The sequence below is a fragment of the Nicotiana tabacum genome, chromosome 8, assembly GCF_000715075.1.
Source record: "Nicotiana tabacum cultivar K326 chromosome 8, ASM71507v2, whole genome shotgun sequence".
Lineage (NCBI taxonomy): Eukaryota > Viridiplantae > Streptophyta > Magnoliopsida > Solanales > Solanaceae > Nicotiana > Nicotiana tabacum.
The window spans coordinates 4,860,460-4,882,680 of record NC_134087.1 but is presented as its reverse complement, the minus strand read 5'-3'; the positions used below and the strand labels follow the sequence as shown (position 1 = coordinate 4,882,680).

Here is a 22,221-nt window from a genome sequence, read left to right as displayed (position 1 = left end):
AGAGCATACTTGAGTAATGCAGCGTTCTCCCCATTTAGAACAATGTAACAGAAAGCATGCAAAAGAACATTGTTGTGTGGTTCAAGATTAGAGATTTTGGTGAGAAATTCTAATAAGTTACCAACTGAGAGCCTTTCTGGGAAAGCAAGAGAGTTACATGCAAAGAGAAACTAATCAAATACCGTGGGGTCTGGGAGGATAGTGTGTACGCAGATCTTACCCCTACCTTGTGAGAATAGACATAAGATAGGTTGTTTCCAATAGACCCTCGGCTCAAAGAGAAACTAATCAAAACAGTGTTAAAAATGAATCCTCTTTAAGATATCGATGACCCTACTGAGGTGATCATCGACATGTAAAATAAACTTGTTTCCCCTTCCAAGAAAAGGTTGGATTTTCACTTTTAGCTATCAAAGCACTTTGGGGTAACATAGAAATTCCAGACGATAAACAATCCCATTTGAGGGGCTTTTTCCTCTGTTTTCATGTTCTGTGTAGGATATAAATGAACAAGGGTAATATCCCCTCAAAGTACTGGAAAAAACCACTCAAATTAGGCAGATGCTATGCTACAAAATTTTCAGTAACAATTCTGGTACTTGCCAACATAATCAAAGGAGCATATAAATAGCAGAAAGTTACAACCGCCAAAATGTTCCATTGAATTACTTAAAAGTTTATTTCGCTCATAAGAAACTCTGAGCCTTTCATGACTGCCTAATTCTACCAGCAGATGGATCAGCATCTAACCAAATTCTACACCATGAAGTGAACGAGATGAACCAAAAGATGATGATTTGGTATATAAGCAGAACTTACTCTGCCAACAAATTAGAACTTGGAATTTTTGCTCAATAGATATTTCTTGAGAACATCCATGACTGATCCGAAGTCTGCTTTCACCTGCACTGGTGGATTAGCAAACCGGCACTCCATGTTCTTTATTTCTTTTGAATGATAATCAACCTTGGATTGAGTAAACTTCAACCCATGAGCTGTACTCACAACCACGGTCCTATCAGTTGGCCTAATAACCCCCGTCTTTCTCAGCTTGGATAGAGCTGTCAATGCCACACCAGTGTGGGGGCATATGAACATCCCAGTTGAATCCGCCTGAGCCATTGCATCCATCAACTCTTCCTCAGTTGCCTCCTCCACTATCCCATTGGAGTTCTTCAGAGCATAAACAGCCCTATCGATAGATACAGGGTCACCAATCTGTATAGCAGATGCAAATGTTGTATTTGCCTTGACAGATTTGAATTCTTTCCAGCCAGATTTATAATGCAAGTAAAGTGGATTTGCATTGGCTGCTTGAGCACAAACAAGTCTCGGGATACGATCAACAAGTCCCAACTCCTTGCACATTTGAAAACCTTTATAAAATGCATATATATTGCCCAGGTTTCCACCAGGAATTATCACCCAATCAGGAACTTCCCAGTCAAACTGCTGCAGAATCTCTATAGCTGCCGTCTTTTGCCCTTCTAGCCTCAAACTATTCAAGGAATTTGCCAAGTAAATGGGCAACTCAGCTGTGACTTCGCGAATCAACTGCATGCATCCATCAAAATCAGTGTCAAGACTCAACACAAAAGCCCCATTGGCTATTGGTTGAACAAGTTGCGCCATAGAAATCTTATTTGCTGGTAAGAATACAATTGATGGGATGCCTGCAGATGCGCAGTAAGCCGACAGTGCAGCTGACGTGTCTCCAGTGGAAGCACAGCCGACACCCACGACTGGTTTATGCATTTTCCGCAACCGATTTACTTGACTCACCAGTACAGTCATGCCAAGATCCTTAAAGCTACCAGTGTGGCTGATTCCACAATGTTTGACCCACAAATCACTCATGCCCAGGAACTGTTTGCCGAAACGTTCAGCCCAAAAAAGATTGGAATTTCCTTCAAAAGCACTGACAATATCATCACTGTCAATTTCAGGTAGGACCCATTCCTTCTTGGACCAAACACCAGAACCATAAGGCCAAGTGGTCTTGCCCACCCGGGAATCAAACAGGGAGCGCCAGTACTGGCCATCAAACTTCTTGAGAGCATCCATATCATGTTGGACATCAAGTAGGCCACCGGAGCGGCTGCGGTAAATGATCTCGTCGAGAGAATACCACTCACTGGAGTTAGGATCAGCATTAAAAGGCACATACCTGTAGAAGTAGATGCAAAATTTTAAGTAGGTGCCTAGTACAATTACAACCACTTAGTGGTGAAGTAGACAGGAACTTTACATAAATATACATTCATATGATTTGTTAATCAGCTGGGGAAAAAGCAATTTAGTCGATCTGCTATTCCATTATTCCAGTTTTGATTCCCGTATTATTCAGCTGAGTATACTCAGCCTTTAATTAAAACAAATGTGCAATTTTGATCCCTGAGTTAACGTTGTATAAAAACTTAACAGAATCATTATTAAAAACAAACATAAGATAAAAGGTGAATAAGGTGTAAACTCTGCCTGCAACAGATCATCTTTGATGCTCCTGCACCGATAGTAGATGCGCATCAAATTAAGAGTATGCAGCTATATTACTTCAAATCTCGTGAGGAGTTTGATCCTTTCTGAATCATTCTTCATTTGCCTCAATCAACTATCAAGCTCTCTCACATCATTAACATTACCAATACTCAAAATTCCAAGGACGACCCATAATTTAGAACCCAATTATTTTCTCGCATAGGATACAAATTAAGCTGAAAAACAACGGAAAAAAAAGGAATCTTGAAGGATGATTAATCAAGAATACCTTGGAAAGAGCGCTTTTTGATTGCCACACTATTTCTGCTATTTTTTTTTCTTTTTTTCATTTAACATAACAATCCCGTTAAAGTTTTTTCACTGTCTGTTAGTTTCAGGAACTGAAAACCACACATTTGAATGTATTGAAGATTAAATGAACTCAATCGAATAATACAGAAACCAAAACAGGAATAAAGCAATAACCCATGAACTAAAATACACCGTCGAAGTGGAAGGGCAATGGGTAGGTGATACCTGGCAGAGAAATTGTGGGAAGAGATGTGGCGGCGGGCTTCCTCACGGATGTTCTCGTCAGCAGGGCGTCGGTGTTTTTGAGGTTGTGTAGATGCGGAGATTGCATCATCCGTAGAAGAAGCTGTGGCTTTAATAGGAGTGAAGAAGTGAATGCCGTTAGATTTAGCAGGAGATTGTTGCTTTGAATAGGGATTGGGAGAGAAGAAAGAGGATCTGAACATGCAAGTTGAAGAAGCCGCCATTGTCGAAGCAGTGACAGTGGAGATTGTATAAAGGAGGGCTGAGAAATGTACGCTCAAGTGGTTAAATAAGAAAATGCACGTATAGAGTTGGCAATAGGAATAAGAGATAATTAATTTCAAAATTAAATTTGGAATGAGATTATTTCATATTTGATTGGAATAAAATTATAATATAATTAATTTTAGGATTAGTTATTTCAAGATTGTAGCTTATTTTTATCCCATAGTGTCGGATAACAATATCGGAATAATTAATTCCGAAATAAGTAATTCTGGGATAACTTATTTTCCAACCAAACGATCCCTTACTCGCAAAATAAATATCCAGCACGTGTAAATTTTTATCGGGTGTGGGGCCCCATTTGGGAGAAGTGCTCCCTACCAAGAATTTTTTCATACCCAGACCTAAAAGTATTTCTACTGACCAACAAATATAGAGTATCTTACCTCGAATATAAGTTAAAATTTCAAATACAAAAAAAGAAAATGTGGACATAGTAGATTATTAAGAATTACTTTTTTATATAAACAAATGCAAATGATTCACTTTAGATTAAGATGTGTGATCAATTTTAAAAATTCAACAAAAAACTTCCAAAATAAAGATAGAAACCAATAAAACTTGTTCTTCACAACTAGAGCTTTCGGATTTGAACTCTAAATATAAAAATATCTTATTAGAGCTTTACGCCTTAATGAGCCTATTCGATTCCTTTGGAGGAGGGCGACAAGGAAATATACGATGCAAGTATACCATCTTTTGAATAATAAACATGACCATTATTTACAATGCTAGGCAACACAATTGCACATAAGTGACACAACAATAACAAATCCAGTATAATCCCACAAGTGAGATCTGGAAAGGATAGTGTGTACGCAAACCTTACCCCTACCTTGTGAAGGTAGAGAGACTGTTTCCGACTGACTAATTGCATATAAGTGAATATTGCGAAAAAAGAGAAAGGAGGTGGGAGCTCAATAGATCACAATAAAGAGACTCAATCCCACTAAAACAGAAAGAAATTAAATATCTAAAATCACAATGTGGACCTGTTTGGCTGAATTAAGACAATTTATCACTAAACCAACAATTAGAACCCTAATTCATCCGCATGTTAGAGCCAAATGTATACAAAGATGAAGCTTAACCATTACAAATCCATACGTTAGAGCCAAACAAGCTGAATAACCTATCCAACAAAGGCAGTAAGATGCTACATTATCCGATTTTATATGTCAACTCGAGCCCTCTTGTTGCTACAAGCTGGACACTTGTATTGCTTAATATGCTCAGCTCTGGCAGGGGTAATCTTCACACACTTGCCGTGGAACCACTTTTCACATAAGTCACAGCATATCCAGAATTCGTCCGACGCATAATTTTCTCCACAGGCACCACACAGTGTCTCGCCATGCTCCTCCTCATCCTGCTCATCCAAGCCCTCCTCTTCATCTTTAGGCTGCAACTTTGTAAGCTTCTCCTGATAATCTGGTGCCCTCTGCTTTTGCCACCCAAAAAAAACAATGATAAATCAAAGAAGTCAAGATCATGTGCAGAAATGATAGGTATCATCACAAGGTTAGACCAAATCAGCTAGTTCAAGACAAGCTCTCCGAGCAAGGAATAAGGAAATGTCCTGCGCACAAGTGATGTGCGAATTCATAGTCAAAAACTTTACTAACTTAATTAGTTGCAAGGCAGCTTTGTTGTAAAGTTTATTATACTCTTTAAGTATTTTATAAACTAAAACCCGTATTAGTATTACAACAATTAGTGATTACAAATATTCTTACCCTTGCAGTGCAAATATATTTCACTAGTTTAGTCTACTAAAAGCATAGGAGAGGAAAGAGACAGTTAAAAATTAAAATCTCCCAAATCATGCAAGCAATGCATCCAATGCAAAGTTGCCTCATAATAATTTAAAATCATGATGCATCTAACTTGGAACCAACATATTGTGCAATAATAGTCCTTACCACTTTGGAATTTGACTTGGATTTTTTGCCACTGTGGCTGGAGATGGAAGATTTTTCTCTCTGTTGTTTCTTGGCAGCACCAGTCACTACTTCATATATTGTAGGCAGATCATTTATCATGTTGAAAAGCCTCTTCCTGAGAGAAAAAAAGTAGGAAACTATGAGCAAGGGAGAAAATTAATGCAGTAAACTTCATGATGTGTGGAAGGCTGATGACTTCTGTCGCCACCGAGGCACATATTGACTATGTATATTCTGATGTGTGTCTCAAAAGAAGGCACAACCTTGGGTAGATTAATAGGAATGGACCTAATGGACTATATCCTCTACACAGTAGGGCTTATGAGAAAATAACCAGAACATGACTTCCCATTAACATCAGATTTACTTTTCTAACGAAAAAGTTGGAGCATTTTCAATTTATCAAACCCTCTGACAAAAGGAACCTACATGTAGCAAACGCAAAATGTGGAAATGAATTCAAATTAAATCAAGTAATTGAACCTTGCCTCAATAAGAGCTCTTTCACAATTTCAAAGAACATACTTGAGCTTGAGTACCATTCGATGTTGGTTGATTGACTAGATTTAGCCCAACATAGGCTTGAATAACACTAGGTATGTTAATCATACAGAAATCCGAGTAACGAGAGGTCAACCGTCTATTGTTTTTTAACACTGATTCGGGATTTGCCCATATAATAAATAGTAACCAAGTTTGAGGAAGAATCTTTTTGGCATGTAACTGGAACACCTAGTGGTCTGATCGAATCAGCTCAGTTCTACCCATGCGTACAACTTAGTATTAAACAGGCTTAATATTTGCACCTTCTCTGGCAAAGTAGCACAGTCTATTAGCAGCAGCTAGATGCCAAGAGTGTCTGAACTATATTACCGACCTCAATAAAAACTCAATGCAACAATCCCAATTCTAATAGAGGTATGGATTTGATAAAGAAAACAAACCAGGGAAAATAGATCAACAGATTGTAGCACTGAGAATCAGAATTAACAAGAAGAGATTACTTTAAAAATTCATATGAACAAATATCAAATGAATAACTGGAATGGAAAATATCCTAGGTTGATCACATCAAAAACAGAGTTTCAGTTATCTACTGATACTTTTCTATCAACCAATGCTCTTAACAGTCTTTAAGCATCGAAATATTACTGGCAACAATAAAAAATGTTTGGACGAGGAGTACCTGTGGGATTTATCAAACCCAAATCTAGCACCGAAATAGAAGGCAACAGAAAGCAACCAAGAATCACTGTGGACTGCGACTAAGGATAGCCAGTCCTTTTCTTGCATCCCATCCCTAGCAAAGTTAATACCAAGAGCAGGCTCGGGAAGCTCTGGTGGTACCTCTTCAGCAGGCAGATTGACCTCCCATTCTTCATTCGGAAGTCCGTATAAGCACAAGTTTTCCTTCTCTGCATAACACACAATGGACAGGTTTGACAGCTTGAACCCGAAACTATACACATCATAATAGATGAATTAAATTACCAAATTAAAGGATACCACATTAATGTTAACAAAAGCTTTTCATTCCGTTAAGAAGGGGGTCCATAGCATGAAAAAGGAGCATTAGTAAATATCACCACAAACTGAGACTCAATAAAAAGAGAAAGATATGACACATCCGGTAGCAGAATATAAGTTAGTGACAATACATATGACACTCTAACAGCAAAGCAAGTTAACTTTTGAAAAGTTTAAGCAAATATTTTCATCCGTAAATCACCACTATGTCGGACAATATATTGGTACACTCATTTAGCAGAGCTACAGAAACAAGGGAGTAAAAGCAAAAATCAGGAGCAAGGACTCAGGATAAACAATATTTTAAGATCAATGCCCTGTAATTTATAAGTGTTCTTCTGCTTCTATGGAGGATAAACACTTATTACAAGTATGGCAATAATTGATATGCAAGAGCGTTTACACTTCTTCAATCATTTTTTTTCTTTTGTCCTTGGCTAATGGAACAAAATAGAGGGGGCTGCAAAGAACTTGACGTGCCAAACATAGTAAGCTGCAGAAAGTCACATGTATGATGGCAGTTCTTTTACGCAGGCTGGCCGCTGAAACGTGACAACGCCAGATTTATAAAAGTAACATGTATAACAGTGATGTTTGTTAACCATTGAGCTGTTTAAACAACCTTTTTTTTTATAACCATGGCATCCGGAGGATACATGCTACCTCCCACCAGCAATAAGCACCAATAACTCTGTCTACAGAGGCTTGAATAGATGGAATAAAATGTTTAAACAACCATTTATACAAATATTTTAACATTATTGCTGATTCAAAAACCCAATGCAGTCTAATTTTCTCCAAAGGGATCTCATTGTGTGTGGTACAAATAAAGACAAATGATTGAGCAATTAGAAAAGAAAAAGGCCGAATTGATTATAACAAAAACGAGCTAATCAATTGGCTGCTCCATAAATTCCTAGGACCAAAACACACCCTAATCCTTTCTTCCAACTCTGAGCACTTATATAAGCAAAATCACATATCACCACCACCTTATTACCCATAGAATGAAAAGGAAGCCAGTTCAAGGGAAAGAAGAAAGAGGGGGCAAAAAACGAAAAATGGAGCAGATGTGTGGCTAGTGTCTAATCTAATCAAACAATAAAGTTGTATTCACAAGGCATAATATGTTCCTTGACTCCTTCAACATAGCTTCCTTCCCGCATGTGATTGCATCAGACATCACATTGACTTCTAAGTCAAGTAAACGGCTGGGAATCAGATAAAACGGTTACTGTGGGTCAATTCTAGATTTTTTTAGACATAGTTATCACCATATGACAAGTTGACAACTAGCACAAATCTGTGTAACTTGCTCATAGTGAATTGATTCTGTTTCCTTCAAAATCTTTTCAGGAAAAAGAAAAATACACATATACACATAACAACATGGACAAAAAAGTTGCTCATGAACAAATAAATTCCTGCATCAATGGCAGATAACATTCACGGCCAACGCACAATGACAGCATCTTTATCTAGTGCAATCATATTCTCTAATAAGCACACAAAACAAAAATGAAACAACAATCAAAATTTCAGTTACTATAATTACAGGTCATGCAAGTGAAAATTTTCCAAACTTCGCACGGAAGCTCCAACTAGAAGAAAAAACTTACCAGGATCGCATTGCTGATAAAATTCTTCCACATCTGGAATTTTACAAGAAAAAAAAACCACAATTAGATAAAAATATATTTTTTATGAAGACAAATAGACAAAAATCTGAAGACACAATTACTACTATATGAGAAGTCAAAAATATATGATTTTGTTCAACAAAAAGGGGAGGTCTACAATTTTCAAAGAAAAAATAAAAATTGTAACTTTTTAAATATAATTTCCAAATATATAAATCTTACCCTAATTTCAACCCCCAAAAAAATTATAAAGGCTTTAATACGGAAGGAGTAGTCATTAAACTTTGAAAAAAAAGCAAGAGAAACCTGTGGTAAGGGCCTTAATCAAGGCAGCACGACGAGCCTTGAAATCCCTAAATACATCGTCCACACTCCGGGGATTATACTCTTCTCCTCCTACTCCTACTCCTCCACCCTCCATTATTATGAATTACAGCAATAATTTAGAAATTAATAGTAGAAGGAAGTATAGTACGTACGGTTCACTGTGGGGAAAAAAGGAGGGAGGACGACAACGTGGAACGGATTTGAATGTGTTAAAGTAGAATTGAAAGGGGAGATGATGAGTCCGAGGAGGAAAACCTAGTCAGTGGATAACGTTAATATTAGTAGCAGTTGACTAGGAGTTCCAAGTAGAACAACAACAACAACAACAACAACCCGGTATAATCTCACTGTTTCCAAATAGATCCCCGGCATCCTTCCCTCCGAGTACAGTACATCTATAAAAAGTTAAAATTTATTTTAAGTAATGTAACAAATTAAACTCTTTTTTTATTTATTAGGGAAAAAAAAGAATTAAATTTTTGTTATAAAATAAAAATTGTAAAGTAAATAAATTGAAGACAAGTTTAGAGAGATATTGATATAATGTGTACATAATGAACTGAAATAAGAAATGAAGCTATTGTGTAAGTTGCTACTGTAAGTTGTTGTGTAAGCTGCGTGCAAGCTACTACTTTAATTTATTGTGTAAGCTGCATGCAAGCTCCTACTGCAAGCTGCTGTGTAAGTTTCTTGTAAGTTGTTATTGTTACTAGCTATAAATAATCTTATACATGAATAATATTTATCCACAACAGAGTGCCGAAATAATAAGTTTCTTTAGGATACTTGTTTCCAATAGATTACAAAATAGATAAACATATTACGATGGAGTTTAATATGGATAAACTCTTCAGAAAGCTTATTTACAACAGAGTACTAAATGAACATCCATAATATAACATATTTATAACAGTTTTCATTTATTGTTTATTGTCTTGGTTTTAACATTCTATCTTTATTGGTCACTATTTGATATTCACTTATTTTATTCTTTTTTGCTAAACAATGAGCCATTCTTGTGAAGTTAGTGGTCGTTTAAATTAGAAGCAAGTTATATCATATATGGATTAATGATATAGTATAATATAAGAATTAGTAATGTAAAAATTAATACATGAATTAATAATGTAAGAAATAGTAATATATGAATTAGGAATACATGATGGTAAATTCTTAAAATTTTATACAGGCAGAATAGCCTAAATGGCACCTATACTTGTGTCACTTTGTCATCCCGATCCCTGTATTCAATGAAATTTCAGCCAAACACATGAACTCAGTCAAAACATGTATTTTAACCCCCCCCCCCCTGGCATTACGTGTAGGTCACTTGCCTAACGTGGAGAAAAATATCATGTCCACATCAAATAAATCAATGCCACATCTTTATTTATTTAAAAATTATTTTTTAATAATGTTAATGTTTCAAATCCATTACCAGCTTCTTATGCTATTGGTGACCCTTATCACCGGAAAACAACCGGAAAATCGGAGTCGCCTCCACCGTTCTGCCCTCTTTCCCCCTTTCTAAGCACAATCTTAAACCCCAATTCATTTACATAAAACTCTTCAATTTTGATTTAAAAAAAATTATCTTGCTTCATCTACTTACTCTCACTATTTTAGGTAAAATTCAGATTACCAGTGTAATCTTAGAATTTACAGAGACACAAAAAGGGCAACCAACGAGCAGTGTACCATCACTAGAAAACAAAGGACTACATCGCTGGAAGTATTTTACTACCGACCACGACAAAGCAAAATCAGATCACTGTAAGCACGTGATTTTTACCCTATATGAGAATTACTCCCAAAAAAATCAAAATAAAATGATTTTCCTTGGTGTGCAATTTTGTGAGATTTTGTGATATTTTTGGATAATTATTTGTATTTATCTGTGTTTGTTTATTTGTTAAATTAATAAAAAAATACAAAAATATGTCGCATTTTGCATGTAGGATTTAATTCCACAATTGTTAGTAATTAAATTTGTTTTACAAAAATTAAAAATTACAAAAATAGGCATCTTTTGCATTTTTAGCATTTAATGTCCAAATGAACAATTTTATGCTTAATTATTACTTAATTGTGCGTTAATTGTTATTGGGAGTTAATTTGCGTTTTTATAACTTAATTTAGTTCTTAATAATAATTTAAGTATTTTTAGAATTTAGTTTTAGAAAAATAAAAGAAGAAAAGAGAACAAAAATACAAAGAAAAATCGGATTGGGCCACTTCTTCAATTTCAAACCACAAGCCCAAATAATTGCCCAACCTTCCCCATGACCCGGTCCACTTCAAACCGGGTCGACCCGGTCCTCCCCATTAACCCAAATACCCAACACCCTTCTTCATTTTTTTTCAAAACACAAAACAAAAACAAAAAAAAAAGAACACAAAAACCCTAAAAACTAAAAAAACATCCGCCCCTTTCCCTTTGCTTCTTCTTCTCCAAACCTTCCAAACACCAACGTTCATGGCTGCCCTCCGCGTCTTCTTCGTCACCCTCCACCTCCAAGTGACCCCTCCAATCGCTGGAAAACCAGCCTCCTCCTCACGTCCGCCATTGACGAGCAACCATCGTTGCTGCGTCAACCCCCACTGCTGCGTTCGTCGGCCATGGCTAGTGCTTCCAGTGCTGCCACTGCTGCGTCTTCGTCGAGCTCCAACTGAACGTAGCTGCTTCATCTGCGTCTGCTGATGTTCAAGCCGCGCTGTTGCTGCCGCGCTGCTGCTTCACTTAATCTTCTTCGAGCTTGAGCTCACCATGGCCAAGTTGTTCCGTAGCTTCTTCTTCTGCTTTCAGCTTCAAGCAAACCAGACGCACCCCCCAACTGCTTCTGTTTCATCACTACTGCTTCGGCATCAATTTCTTAAATTCGTGTTCGTCGTCGTTTCTTCGAGCTTTGGTCGAGGCTCGTCAAAACAGTCCGTACATATTTCGTTTCGATCCGGTTAGTAGATTTTGAGTTTTATGTTTGTCCGTATTTCGTTCTGATATTTCTCGAATCTAAAATCGGTAGATATTTGATTTTTTGTTTTGTTCATGTTCATGTGTTTTGTTGAATTAATTTTCAGATTTCAAATGGAAATTTAATTAGTTGTTTTTCATGTTTATTTCATGTTTGTTCTATTGTTTAGGTAAAAATTTGTTTGTTTAATGTTTGTTAGATTCAAATTGAAATTTAATTGATTATCTCTTCAATTTGTTTCATGTTGTTATATTTTCCAGAAAATTATTAATGTTGTTTGAGTCATTTAATCCGTCATGTTTATTGTTTAAAAATAGATTTAGTTCATGTTCATCTTTGTTTGAAGTTCATTTTTAATCCGGTAATTTAATGTGAATTTGTTTTTGATTTGTTGATTTAGCTTGAATCATGTATTTTGTTGTTTGTATTGTTGTATCCTTGCTCATCCATCGATGGTCTAAATTAACCAGGATTGGTTCCCAATATGGTTAATTCATTCCATTAATTTTGAGTTGTGTTGTTCATCATGTTCATGTGATTTGTTGTTGAAGATTGTTGAGAAATTGGTCATCTTGGCTATATTTTGGTTAAGTTATGATTAATTGATTGTTTATAGCTGATGGGGGTAGTTTGGTAAATTGCAGTACGTTCAGGGGTTAAATGGTAATTGCAATAAGGTCGGAGGGGTAGTTTGGTAATTGAACATTATTTTAATTCTTTATGTTAACCATGGGGGACAAAATATAATGGGGTGATTTTGATATAATTGTTTAACATAATGGGGGACAAAACATAATATAGTGGAGGGGAATATTGTATTTGTTTATGTTAGGCATGAGGGACAAATTGTAATGGGTTGGGTTTGTTGCATTTATTTAATGTAGGCATGGGGGACAAAGTTTAAAATAAAGAAAACATTAATTAGTGGGGACAAAGCATGCCATTGAGGGAATATTTGGGGTTGGGAATTCAAGACAAGAGTCTTGTTATAAATAAGAGTCATTCTTGACATAGAAGGGGACGAGAAGATCATTATTAGGAGGATTATTTTCTAGAGAGATTATTGACAGACTTTTACACTCGAGAGAGAGTTTTTGAGGGTAAAAGAGAAAGACAATTTGAATTTTCACTTGAACAATTCCGTTTGCTTTTCTGCGAGTGTTATTCAAAAATCAGAAACTACTGCATCTTGTATCTTTTCTCTCTTCTGCTTTGACTGCGATTGTACTTTGGCATTGCTGATTTTTCAATCCGTTGCTGGGTTATTCTATTGGTTGTTACTGGTTTTGCGGTGTTGCTGAACCTGCTTTTGCTGTGTTATTACTGCTGCTGACTTCTCCTTCTTTTGTTCTTGTACTGTTATTTCCAGGTACACATTTGTACACTCTCGACTTGAAGCGAAATGAAATATTAATCAGGCTTTGTTCCTGTTGAATTCCTCCTGTTTAGACTTGTGTTTGAATATAATTTTCCTTTCTTTGTATAAAGATGTAGTTGAATGATTAATGAGTAATGAGGTTGCATATGTATAATTTCTTCATCTAATAATGTTAGTTTAAATTAATCGAAGAATAGTTAATCTGTTTTGATATTATTGTGTATCTATCTCATGTTCTAGTATTAGTAAATGGTAGAATATTGAATAAAAGCAATCTTTCTTGGTACAAACTCGATTGCAATTTTCCATTTGCATTAGCCGTAAACTAATAACTAATAAGTTACGTCTTTTTTTAGCATGTAATTAATTAAGGAATTTTCTTTTATTTTAGAGACGAACCTAATAGAAAAATGTAGTCACTATAGGTTCATCCTTTTAAAAATAAACGAGACGAGCCTCGCCAAATAAAACGTATAGATTGCGGAGCCCTCACAAAACGTATGGTTTAATTAGATTTCGGAAGGACCGTTTAGTGAATTTCACGGCCTTCCCAAAATAATAACGCGATAGTCTCTTTAGGCGCGTGTTTAATAGTTTACTTTCTTAAGCTTGGGTGTGCATTTCATGCGACCCAAATCCAAATCCCAAAACATCAAATAAAATGTGTTCCGGATTGTGGGTGCATTTCATGTGACGCAATCCAAAGACATGTTTTAAGCGATGTTCACATTCTTTTAAAAATAATAATAATAAAGTGGTAAAAAGTTAAAATTGGCACACCGGTTCATAATTGTATAAAAATCAGATAAATAAGCCGAATATGACAGTTGAGCGACCGTGCTAGAACCACGGAATTAGGGAATGCCTAACACCTCCTCCCGGGTTAACAGAATTTCTTATCCGGATTTCTAGTACGCATACTGTAATATGGAGTCATTCTTTTCCTCGATTCGGGATTAAAATTGGTGACTTGGGACACCCTAAATCTCCCAAGTGGCGACTCTGAAATAAATAAACCAATCCCGTTTCAATTGTCCTTTAATTGGAAAAAACTCCTTGTACCCTCGCGGGGGCGCAAAAAGGAGGTGTGACAGCTCTGGCGACTCTGCTGGGGATGCAACCCAGAACCACTAGTTCAGGGTTAGAAATCGAGCTTAGAATAAAATGTTATGTTCAGCTTTATCTGATTTTGTTACATGATCTGTGCTTAATGTGCTAACTAATTGCTTTTACCGCTTTGATATTTTGTGAACTGTATATAAACTGTGCCAAAACCCATTTTCTCTCTGAGTCTTCTGAATCATGAAGAAGGGTGTACTACGTACGACTTCTTTTTTGTATAGTGTCAAGTCCCAATTTAGAACGAGGTTTGGATAAGTCGCAAAGCCGGTGAAGCTTCTGTATTCCCGGACTGCCGCCTCCTCCTCGGCTGGAGCTGTCCGCTCGGGTAAGCCAGGTCTAGAACAAACACCCAGGTTCTGAACGTAGTATAACAAAGCCACATGTCGGATCCCTAGTAGGAACGTTTGTTTGCATTACATGCATCTGACTTTGGAGGATCAACACAGGGGTTGGGTCTGTCTAGGACAGGTGCATCAAAAATGAAAATGACCATCCTGATGCATCTTACTTGCTACTACTTGCGCATTTATACGATTCGGACTTGGGTGTTGACAGATTTTTGAATATCAGGAATATTGTGAAATTGAGGGGAAAAAAAAGAAAAAAAGAAATAGCGGTTAGGGAATTGATTGTTTATTTTTGAAAAAAAAACAATACACAAATACTATCAAAACTCTGCCGAAATTTTGAGAAAATGAAAAAAAAAATGTCTTATTAGTTTGTTTATTAAAAGCAAAGGAACAATAGAAGAAAAAAAAAGTCGTTGTTCTGTCTTGTTTTTTCAAAAAATATAGAAAAAATAGTTGGTATTGCCATGAAAATGAAAAAAAAAGTCCTGTTTTTAAAATGTTTTTTTATTTATTTGTTTATGAAAATGCCAAAAAATAAAAAAAAAGAGTCGGGCGTTGAAAGTGGTTTTATTATTTGTTGAGTCGGGCGTTGAAAGTGGTTTTATTATTTGTTGCAAATATATATATATATATCTTTATTTGTTGCAAAAATATTTGTCTTGCCAAAAAGTCTAGAAAAGTTTTTTTAGACCCCCAATTTTCAAAACAAAAAATCCAAAAATATTTTTCATTATTGACTTCTTTAGAAAGTTTTTTTTAATTATTTAAAAAAAAAAGATAAAAAAATATAATAAAATAAAAAATCCGAAAATATTTTCCGTGTTCTTTCAAAATTGAAATGAAAATTCAAAATTCAAAAAATACTTTTAGAAGCCTTTCTTTCATTGAAGGTAAAATTCCAAAAAAAAAAAAATCTTAGAAATCCTTCTTTGCAAAAATGCCCCTTCTCTTCTTTATAAGTCTTTCCTTCAAAAAATAAAATAATATAAAATAAAAAAAGGAGTTAGTTCATTTACTTATGCATGATTTGCCCGAACTACGCGGGTTTGATTCTCACCGGGTGTGAGATACGTAGGCAACCCTCATCGGGTCCAACCCCACCTTTTGCTAAAAAGCCATAAAAAAAACAAATAATAATAATAATAAAAAAAAAATATGTCAAATTTTAATTTTGTCATAAAGAAGTCGGGTGATGATGTTTTGTCAAAAATAGCCGAATGTTCCCGAAAGGGACGCCGGAGGACTGACTTTGCATAAACAGCCACTTTTCGGGTCATGTTTAAGATTTGGTCCAGTTGGCCCACACGGCCTTAAAAATCTTCGTCCCCGAGGTGCTTAAGGGCCGTGTTTGCAACACCAAGTTTTTATTGTAATTGGGAAAAAAAACAAAGAGTCAGCGGTCAGGTGAATACCGTTTGGATTTTAGTCAAAAATAAGCCGAGCCAGCTTCGGCAGTGTCTTAAACCGTTCTTGCCGAAATAGCCTTAGAGTATCTTTCAATTGTCAAAAGGCTATTTTCGTAAAAGAATGGACAAGTTTGTAAAGTGTCATAAAATAATCCTCCCTGTCACACCTCCTTTTTCCGCGCCCGCGAGGGTGCGTGGAGAGTTTTCTCCAATTAAAGGACAGTCGAAACGAGATTTGTTTGTTTATTTCAGAGTCGCCACTTGGGAATTTTAAGGCGTCCCAAGTCACCAATTTTAATCCCTGAATCAAGGAGAATATGACTCTGTTTATTATTCTGCGTACCAGAAATCCTGAGTAAGGAATTCTGTTAATCCGGAAGAAGGTGTTAGGCATTTCCAAATTCCGTGGTTCTAGCACGGTCGCTTAACTGTTTTTATTCTTGGCTTAATTATCTCGATTTTACATTTTTTATTTATCGCTTCTGTTTCGATTGTTTATAATTAAAGACCCTTCTTCGAATCGAATCACGCATACGTGTATCCGTTTTATATATTATATATTTTTAAACGTGAAAATCGTGTCACGCGTACGTATACACAACGATATTGATAATATAATAATTTTTTTTTCGAAATTTTTTTTTATTATAAAATTAGACTTAAGTTCGAAATTGTGCTTAAAATAAAATTAAGAACGTCTGTCGCTCTTGTATGATTAAATAGTGAACTGCACATCTCGGGTTATATGAAATTAATTTGATATTCTTCGAAGAGCCCCCTTTTTTATTAAATGTTTGCTCGAAGTTGCGCGAACGCATAATCCGAATCGCCTTTAGAAATATAATCAGGTCACGCGAACGTATCCCTAATCACACAAGATATTCTTGATGGTAGTATAAATTTTCCACAAATTGTTTATTACATCCATACATTTTTATGTGAAAGTCATGAGAAATCACTATTTGAGATGCCTCTAAATTCCTTGAAAAGAATTCACAATTCATTAAGTGTTGACCACAAATTATATTTTTGCGTGGGAATTATATTCCTCAAAAACCATTCGAGTTTAAAGAGTAAAAAATAAACAACGCGTGATTAATACTACCATTTGTAGTGAATACATTATTTGCCTACCCAAATAAACAACGTGCGAATTACGTATAAACATTGGGAAAGAATTGATGTAAGAAAGGAAATGATATTTTCCAAGAATTTTCATTATTCTATTTGAGGCGAATACTATTTTTTATATTTTTTAAAATGTTATAATCTATAAACCTAATCACCTTCTACATTACTTGTTTTTAATCCAAAGTTGTAATCGTTTGGTTAATTTGTTTACGATGGTAGATATGCATCAAGTTGATAAAAAAAATTATTATACAAATCGATTCAATAAAATTGCATTACATGCAACATAGTTGTACGTCTGAACCGTTCATAACATTCTAACATCGTAACGAGCTATATCAACTCACCTTCCACATATGATTATATATATACTCATCATCATGCCATATATGAACATACAACTTATATCAATCTAAACCAAAATCAGATTTTTTACAAGATATACTAATAATGTAATTTCTTGATACTTTCATTCTACTTTACATTTAGCTAACAATATTACGGGATGTAATTAATGGCCCATTTTATGCCATGTTCCCTACCTTGATAATTCAATCATGACTTCACTTAATGAAAATTCCGAAATAGGTGATATTATTACAACACTTATACGAATTTTAAGATGTAACAATTATCTTATATTCATTACGTCAAACGTACTACTATATTAATCAACTGAAACAAAACCAAATTTTAAACTAATGAACTTTAACGAATGGAAAACAGAATTATAATTCCCGAACTTCATTAATTTGTCATGTTGAAGCTTTTCTGACATGAATTTACAGATATGTACCTGATATTGGAAGCAAAAGAAAATGAAGATGAGAATCAGCAGCAGTAATAACAGTACAACAGCAACAACTGCCCAGCAACAGTAACAACCCAGTAACAGACCGGTGGAGTAGTAATCTCAAAAACAAAAGCTTTAAGCTTTGAATGAAACAACAACCATTGATACTAATTTCAAACAAAGAAAGAAAGCAGAAGATTTTTTAGTTTTTATTTTTTATTTTGAAAGCTTAAATATTTTTCGGAATTTTTTTTTCTCTTAAATGTTCAGCCTTTTTTTTTTCTCTCTTCTATTCTCTGTCCGTTTTTTTTTCTCTCTATCTGTCTCTGTGTATTTTTTTTCTCGTATCTCTATTCTGATTTCAAGACTTCTTATAACCCATCCCATAAATCTTTTCATTAATTAAAATCAATACTTTTTCTCTACCCAACACATTATCTTCCCACTCATCCCCATTACATTAAATAAACATATCACACCACCCCATTATATTTTGTCCCCCATGCCTAACATAAAATAATGCAAGAATCCCCCTTTGAATTTTGTCTTGTCCCCCCTTTATATTAAATAACCATATCAAAACCCACCCCATTTTATTTTGTCCCTCATGCTTCATATAAACAATTACAAAATGTACAATTCCTAAACTACCCCTCTGACCCTATTGCAAATTACTATTTTAGCCCCGAAAGTACTATAAATTACCAAACTACCCATCAGCTATAACACATCAATTAATCAAACTTAACCAAAATATAGACAATATGATTAATTTCTAACAATGTTCAAACAACAAATTTCATGAACATGATTTCTTCAACATTTCAACAACAAAGCACATGAACATGATTTCAACAACATTTCAACAACAAATCACATGAACACAAATTGAACAACAAAGAACAACTAAAATTTGATTGAACAATATTTTAGCAACAAACAATCCTATTTTCGGATTCAACAACAACAACAAATAAAGTATGAAGATTTCTAAATTCAATCATATTTAACTTAAAATCAACTCTAACAATATTACAACCAACAATTCCTATATTAAACTTAAACGACAAGATTATGAGACAAATTCAAGAAATAATTACAAATGGTAAACAAGAAATCAAGCTATACAAATTTCGGATTCAAGAACAATCAAACAAAGTATGAACATGAATTAAATCTATATTAAACAACAAGCATGACGGATTCAAACGATTAAATCAATATATTTCCTTTAACACAACTAAATTCTTTTTAGACAAATAACAAAATCGACGAAGGAACAGTTATGAACTTAAGCTTGAACTTAACAATATTAACAATTTCTAACAATACATAAACACATGAAACAAATTGAAGAAATAGTTAATTAAATTTCAATTTGAATCTAACAAACATCAAACTAACGAATATTCACTTAAACAATAATACAAACATGAAATGAATATGAAAACAACTAATTAAACTTCTATTTTGAAATCTGAAAATTAATTTAACAAACAACATGAACATGAACAAAACCAAAAAATCAAATATCTAACCATAGACATGAACAAAGCAAACACTCGCCGATTTTAGATTCGAAAAATATCAAAACAAAATAACGGACAAAATAAAATTCAAAAACTACTAACCGGATTGAAACGACGAATGACTAACCAACGACGAACTCGAACTCAAAGAATGGATGAAACAATGCCGAAGCAGTAGGGAAGCTACGACGAGCAGCAACAACATCACGGCAGCAGCTATGGCGGATGGCAGCAGCTGTTCGTCGAGGAGGACGACGGGGAAAAGATGAAGCGAAGTAGCAACTCACATGATGGGTCTGTTTGGTTTGCTTGAAGCTGAAAGCAGAAGAAGCAGCTACGACAGCCATGGATGGAGGTCGAAGCTCGAGCTTTGACGAAGAACGGAGAAGATGAAAGCAATCACCATGGACGACGATGGCAGAAGCTGTGACGGGCAGTCGCGGGGAGCTTGGTGTTGAAGATGATGAGCGTGATGCAGTAGCTCGGAGACAGAAGCAGTCGCGGAAATATCAACTGTGGGTTTTCATGGTGGAGCTCGACGGACTGGTTGTTGGTTGTCGAAGACGAAGCAACGACGGGGTTGGAGAAGGTTGTTGGTTCGGTCGCGTTCGGAGGTCGTTTGGTTGAGCCGGGGTCGTGAGGGTGGCGTGCGTGTGTGTGTGTGAGTGTGACGTTGGGAAGCCATGGTTGAGCTTTGAGGGGGAATCCATGGATGACCTTGGAGAAACTTGAGGAAGAAGAAGAAGATAGGAGGGGGGGCGTATGACTTCTTAGTCTTTTTAGGGTTTTTTCTTCTTTTTTCTTTTGTTTTGTGTTGTAAAATGTAAGAAAAAGGGTTTTGGGTCTTTTGGGTTATGGACTGGGTCGACCCAGTTCGAAATGGACTGGGTCGTAGGGAAGATTGGGCCATTTTTTGGGCATGTGGCTTGAAATTGAAGAAGAGGCCCAATTCCGACTTTCTTTATATTTTCGCTCTCTTTTCTTCTTTTATTTTTCTAAAACTAAATTATAAAAATACTTAAACTATTATTAAGAACTAAATTAAGTTATAAAAGCGCAAATTAACTCCCAATAACAATTAACGCACAATTAAGTATTAATTAAGCATAAAATTGTATATTTGGACATTAAATGCTAAAAATGCAAACGATGCCTATTTTGTAATTTTTAATTTTTGTAAAACAAATTTAATTACTAATAATTGTAGAATTAAATCCTACATGCAAAATGCGACATATTTTTGTATTTTTTTATTAATTTAGCAAATAAACACGCATAGACAAATACAAATAATTATTCAAAATATCACAAAATTGCACACCAAAGAAAAATCATTTTATTTTTGAATTTTTTGGGAGTAATTCTCATATAGGGCAAAAATCACGTGTTTACACTCCCGGCCTCAAATTCATGTGAAATTTGGAAGAGGCCACATTGGCAAAAAATAACCATTTGGTTGCATTTGTCAAATGGGAAAAGCAACTGGTCGTTTGTTTTTGAGTTTGTAAATATTTTGACTAGAATATGTGGGCTGTTTGACTTTTGAGTTTGTTGGTCATCTTTCAAACCCTTGAAACCCAATTTGTTTTATTATGAAAATTGATAAAGAAAAATGTTTCATTGCTTTTACCTTTCATTTGGTCCGAACTACGCAAGGTCTGATTCATGCGGGGTCATGATACGTAGGCAATCTCCATAAGATTCGACCACCACTAAAAAAAAATTAAATAAAGGAAAGTGTGATAAATTTTCAGAGGGGCACAATTGTCTAACTGCTTAGGTGCATTGTATCTCTGATATATGATTGTTTGTCAAATGCCCTAACACTAACGTGATGGCTTCCCTTTGCTGTGTTCATATATAGAAAAGTGGTTGGTTGTGGTTTCTCCTCCCTGCAAAGCAAAGTCAAAAGACAATGGCTCAGAACCGCAGAACCGAGTGGGTCGGTACTGATGACCAACAACAATTGGTCGAACGGAACAACGGGTTGGTAGAAGAAGTGAAAATGTTGAGACAACATGTGGTAGACATGTATCAGGCATGGATAACTGGAAAAGCACCACCCCCTCCACCGCCAAGCCTTTTGAACTCTGTCATTACCCAAGCACCCAACACCATAATGGAAGATCCCCCATACTCTCCATCCCATCCCACTTATGGCAGCTTTCCCAGCTACCCGAGTAGCTCCATCACTCCCCAATGCTTCTCCTCTCCCCAACACCACTTCTTTCCCCGCCATACTTCACTTTCCAGGTACTCGGCTCCACGAAATGCCTACCCACCCACACAAGCCTACCAAAAGCCATCTGGATCAAGAATGAAGAGTTTGTTGAAACGAGGAAAGGCTCTCACCCCTATCGGAGTATCTTATGCCAGTCTGTTTGGAAGGCTAAGGCATGCTGGCTTGATTGAGCCACTCCCCGCATGTACTCCAGATCCACTTGCAAGGAACTTTGATCCGGCAGCGCGATGCACATACCACTCCAATGTCATAGGGCACAACATTGAGAGCTGTCGTACTTTGAAAAGGGAAGTAGAGAAAATGATCCAAGAAGGGCGGATTGTGATCAATAACAGTGACATGGAGCACTCGAACCCTATCGAGAACTTGTTGATGGAGGTTGATGATGTTGAAGCTGGCAATGGTCTTGGCAGTATTGATGCAAAGCTCAGTGGCTAAGATGCCAGTTTTTGATAAAGTGGGAGGACGCTTCATTCCTTGGTCAGCAAGAGAGAAGCTTGTGGTGGCTTATTTTGTGGTCATTTCTGTTGTTCGGACTATTAG

The 22,221-nt window shown here is 35.8% G+C and overlaps 2 protein-coding genes across 3 annotated transcripts; both read right to left on the bottom strand.

The window, feature by feature from the left end:
- Positions 1 to 532: 532 nt before the first annotated feature.
- LOC107818452 (threonine synthase, chloroplastic-like) lies at positions 533 to 3,307 on the bottom strand. The gene is made up of 2 exons (XM_016644479.2): positions 3,016 to 3,307; positions 533 to 2,167 (listed from the first exon to the last, which is right to left on the bottom strand). The coding sequence occupies exons 1-2, from the start codon at positions 3,255 to 3,257 to the stop codon at positions 832 to 834; spliced, it is 1,578 nt and encodes a 525-aa protein (XP_016499965.1). The 5' UTR covers positions 3,258 to 3,307; the 3' UTR covers positions 533 to 831.
- A 934-nt stretch (positions 3,308 to 4,241) lies between these two features.
- Positions 4,242 to 8,998, bottom strand: LOC107818453 (PHD finger protein ALFIN-LIKE 3). Of its 2 annotated transcripts, none has more exons than XM_016644481.2 (5): positions 8,735 to 8,998; positions 8,408 to 8,440; positions 6,448 to 6,676; positions 5,241 to 5,376; positions 4,242 to 4,759 (listed from the first exon to the last, which is right to left on the bottom strand). In XM_016644481.2, exons 1-5 carry the CDS (start codon positions 8,847 to 8,849, stop codon positions 4,490 to 4,492), a joined length of 783 nt encoding a protein of 260 aa, XP_016499967.2. In that variant the 5' UTR covers positions 8,850 to 8,998; the 3' UTR covers positions 4,242 to 4,489. The 2 variants fall into 2 exon arrangements, with proteins under 2 accessions (XP_016499967.2, XP_016499966.2); XM_016644480.2 differs by having other exon boundaries at positions 4,293 to 4,762.
- Positions 8,999 to 22,221: the final 13,223 nt, after the last annotated feature.